The sequence below is a fragment of the Macadamia integrifolia genome, chromosome 2, assembly GCF_013358625.1.
Source record: "Macadamia integrifolia cultivar HAES 741 chromosome 2, SCU_Mint_v3, whole genome shotgun sequence".
NCBI classification, from domain to species: Eukaryota; Viridiplantae; Streptophyta; class Magnoliopsida; order Proteales; family Proteaceae; genus Macadamia; species Macadamia integrifolia.
Genome location: NC_056558.1, coordinates 22,518,612 through 22,523,380, shown reverse-complemented (window position 1 = coordinate 22,523,380; position 4,769 = coordinate 22,518,612). Strand labels below are relative to the sequence as shown.

General features: G+C 39.4%; 1 protein-coding gene across 1 annotated transcript; it reads right to left on the bottom strand.

Moving 5' to 3' along the window:
* Positions 1-987: 987 nt before the first annotated feature.
* LOC122069803 lies at positions 988-3,336 on the bottom strand. Its single transcript, XM_042633895.1, has one exon. The coding sequence runs from the start codon at positions 2,595-2,597 to the stop codon at positions 1,362-1,364; it is 1,236 nt and encodes a 411-aa protein (XP_042489829.1). The 5' UTR covers positions 2,598-3,336; the 3' UTR covers positions 988-1,361.
* Positions 3,337-4,769: the final 1,433 nt, after the last annotated feature.

The window sequence follows — 4,769 nt, the reverse complement described above, 5'->3', positions numbered from 1 at the left end:
AATTCTCATAGGTTAATAATATCTACCCAATAAGTAATAATAAAATCCTAGATTCAATAGCCTCGTTTACTTTATAAATTCAAATTTGTCTTTTGCCATATCTGCAAGTTTTACTATCCAAATCTCTTCCCTGATGATTAATATGTAAACATGGTTTTTAGATATGTGTGGCCAAGTCTCTCATATGTTCAATGCCTGAAAATAATTATGTTGATTTTTTTCTTATCTCATCCTATTTTGAGAGAGAGAGAGAGAGATGATGATGATGACGGCTGTAGAAATAAGGAACAACGTTGAAGAAAAAGCAAGAAGAGAGAGAGAGAGAGAGAGAGAGAGAGAGAGAGAGAGAGAATTGAGATTTCCTAACAAAATCTAAGGAGGAGTCCGCTTATATTGGATTTTTATTATTTATTTATATAAAAAAATATTAGACAAGTTAAGTAACCACATCCGTCATCTCTCCACCCTAAAAACTAGGAATCAGTTACAATATAAAAAACTAATAGATGGTTTAGATTAATCTAAACTTAAATGGACGGTTAATATTAAAAGAAAGTGAAAATAAGATTGCAATACGTACGTCCTGCTACCACTCGCCCAATATAATATCTATGGAAAAAATAAAAAATATTAGAAGGTTTCTCAAACAATGTTTTTGTGGTCTTTTTAGTCTTCACTATACCCAATGAAGTATTATGCTTAACTATTTACCACTTTGCAGTACATGAGTTAGTCTCTAGGACCCCACATATATCTCAATGGCCAAATTTTTGTCTAAAGTAAACAAGGAAACTTGCTCAAAGTCTTATTCAAAGTTTATTAAATTACCAAAATGCCATCAAATCAAGATGGATATAAAATGCAAAATGACATCTTTTTTAATTTTGGCTACTTTCTCTACTCATTAATTTTAATCTGAAACTATACCAATGGTATGTTTGGCTGGTTCTCTATCATATGGACTAACCCATGTATAACCCTGTGATAAATGATGAAGCATTATATTTCATTAGGCATACTGCCGGGAAAGAAAACCCATTATAAAACACGAGGTACCCAAATACAATAATGAAACTTAAGGTACCCCAAACATGATAAATCATACTTGAGGTACCAAGTCTACTACTTTCCCTGTGCACATACTCAGATGTAATTATAAAAAATAGAATGAAAAAAAACTTAGGATGAAGATATTGAACGCACCCCTCCACATCAGACCCACTCTCGCACACTATGTGGGCCACTGCATATCTGCAATGAGCCAAACAATGCACAGAGAAGAGCGAACAGAAAGATGGCTTTTCGGTTCTCTCTCTCTCTCTCTCTCTCTCTCTCTCTCTCTAACAAAGTTGAAATCTTCTTCATCCCCACCATTGATGCACTGCAACTCCTTCATCCCTCAACTTCCCATAAAGAGCCAAGCACTCCCAATAAGCCCGCTTGCTCTTGCTCTTCCTCCCTCCCAAGCCCTGGTGGTCACACTCTAGAAACAGCTCATCCACCAAACAGATAGCTTTGCTCTTCATCATCTCCTCCACTACCTCTGCTTCTGCCTTCATCACCACGTAGTCCTCTATCCTCAGATTCTCGTTCAACCAGTCCGACATGCTTATCTGTGGCACCTCCTCATCCAATACCTCTTCGTTCTCATTCACAGTCTCTATCTTAAACATCTCAAAATCTCTGTTCCTTGTTGGGTAGTTCTTTGCAAACCATGTCGATCCGCCATTGCCGTTCTTGTCTGGTAAGCCAACATCGATGAATAGGCGACGAGAGTAGTCTTCTAAAGAATCACCCATTAGGTTAGGGAGGAATTTGGTCCTTTTCAAGTACTTGTTACTCTTCTTCAATGAAGAATCTTGTGGAGGTTCAAGCAGCACATCCTCTAGGCCATTCAATGCTGCCCTCTTGGCTTCCGATGAAAATCCGCAGAGACAGCTCTTCGTCGGTGCTTTCATCTCAGCAGGGCCAGTCTTCTTCATCGCCAAAACCGTGGATTCGAATTGCCTGAGATACACAATTTTGTAATTCGATGGTTTGTGGAAGGCATTCGAGGCGTCATTGCTCAATTGAATGGCGACAATTCCGCCGATCTTGAGGCTTCGATCGATGAAATCGCCGGCAAGGAAGCCAGACGCGAAGACGAAATCAAATGTGCCATCTGGGATCGAACTCTGTCGATCGGCATCGGATTCAGAGACGATTTCATGTGGGTTCAAGATTTGGGAACCATGAGCTATCACATCGTTGCCATCGCCATATCGGCTCACGAAGAGGGCTTTGTCGCTCGATTTGAAGAGACCCTCGCGGGTTAAGTCACGAAGGAGCACAGGCAACAATGATTCACCATGAACACGGACCTCATAGGTTACAGGACTATAAGATAAGGAAGGATCCCAAATGACAAGTGATCCAAGCCAGGAAGAAGTAATAATGGCCAATGCCAGAAGCATCGATCGGGCAGTAACCTTCAGAGCCCTTGAATCGGGTAGCTTAATTATGAGCTGATTCTTAGGAGTCACAGCGATCCCACCTCTGTGCCGGAGCTTTATCCTATACTGGGTCTGTGCAGGTCGAAATCCTGGAGCCATGGTCATATCTTATTCTTCAAATTTAGTTTCTACCTTGAATTGTCGAGGATTGTTTCTGAATTTTTTGAGAAAGCAGGTGAGGGAGGGAAGAAGAGAGAATGTTGCAGGTTTTTCCGGTAAATGGGTATTTTGATTTTACAGAGAAAGACAATGTCAGAGAAAGAAAGAGGGGGAGAGAAGAGGAGAGGAAGGGGAAGTCTAGCGAGTGCAAAACCTAGCAGCTGTGTGATTTCCACCCACGAGGGCCACACGAGTGCTGTTTCTTGACCAAAAGAGCATCAACTGCCTAAGCCTCTGAACTTCCATTGTTTCTACTGAACTGCCCCAGATTGACGAATTGGTAACAAGGAACCCAATTTGTGTTTGTTTCTTCCGTTTGAACGGATTATCACAGGAGAGCAGAAGAGGAAGAACAGGTGAGGCCAAGGGTTGCAGGTTTTTTCTTCTTCTTCAAGGTGATTTTTATTGTTCGAGGCAATGGAATTCAGTTGAATTGAACAGGGAAGGTTGAGCTGTTTGGGCTGGGGATTAGGGGATGAGCGAAGGAGAGACATTGCCTTAGCTAACTGACCCTCGAGAATTAAGTTCCGCCGTAGTTTTTCTGTTTCTTTTCGAATTGTGCAGGAGAGAGAGATAGGGGTTAGAATAGGAGATGGCGTGTGGAGGCCGTGTCTTGGTAATTCTATTGATTTTCATCTTTCATGTGGGATAGGGATGCCTTCTATGGAAGTATAGAAATCATGCTGTTTTTAGGGTTCTTTTCTCCTATTTGAAAACAGGGTTTCGATTTCTCAAAATATCTTTCTATTGATATTTGATATGAATTGTCTAAGGATTCGATCTAAACGACAATCTGTAAGTGTTTTAGAACTTGTGATCTTCTTCTATAGTCATTATTACAAAAAAAAAAATCTTCTTTTAATAGTCTCTTGTTTTATTCCTATGCTTCACAGACACAAGGACGTGCAATGACCATCGTACACTTGAGTTTAGCTCTACAAACAACAATACTAGTCTTAATCCTAATTCAATGGGGTCGGTTAAATGGATCCAATCAAAACATAATAGGAAAAAATAAAAGTACAAACAACACAATGGGAGAAGAGAGAATATGGGTGAGAGTATAGACGAGAGTAAGAAGAAAGAGACACATCTCAACAAGTCACGAGAATTTTAGTTACATGAGGTTGGCTACATGGATTATTCATTATTGCCCTCCAATAGGCTATATCCAAGGTTGTACTTGGGACAAGACTAAGACTATGTATGTCATTCTTCACCATTTCGTCTATGGTCATTTTAGGTTTGCCACTAGTTCTTTTAGCTCCCTCATTCTATATCAGATCGCTCCTCTTTACGGGGACATTAGGCTTCCTTTGAACATGACCATACCATCTCAAACGATATTCGCGGAGCATGTCGTTGATCGGTGCAACTCCCAAATCAGCTCTAATATGCTCATCCTTAATTTATCCATCTTAGTTTTGTTGCACATCCATCTTAACATCCTCATCTCAGCTACACAGAGTCACTTTTTAACCGCCTAGCACTCTGCCCCATACATCATAGCTAACCTCTGTGTCTAGTCCCTCTCAAACAAAAGACATTTGCCATTTTTAAGGGGAAATAAAAAGGGTTTTCAAAGTAATTTGAAAGGTACTTTCATTACACTTCATGGGAGAAGTTTTAGTTTACCGAATACTGAGGTTTACCACTTCATCCCAGGGTTCACAAACCCCAACTCCCTATAAGGTTTTTGAACCTTCCCAAAATACACCTCTGATACCCCCCTCTATTCATAGCTAAGGCATGCTCGATGAATGGGAATCCATTCATCATGGCCTTCGACTTGATCATTATAGTATTATCAAAACATATCATTGTCTTTGTACAATTTTGAATACACATATAAAATAATAAGGTTTACTCTTATTTTTTAAAAAAAAATGTCATACTAAAAAGGCATAAAAGCAAAATTATAAATTATTTATCACTTTAAAGTCTCTTTCAACTCTCTATAATAAAGACTTACAATACTAAAAGGAGAAAGATCTCTGAGCAAACGTTATAGGTGGGCATACAAATAAAGTGTGATGAAACAGTTACATATATAATAGGATAACAATGACATTTCATGTGAGGAAGAAAGAGAGAAATTGCTAGCATACCCTCCTTGGG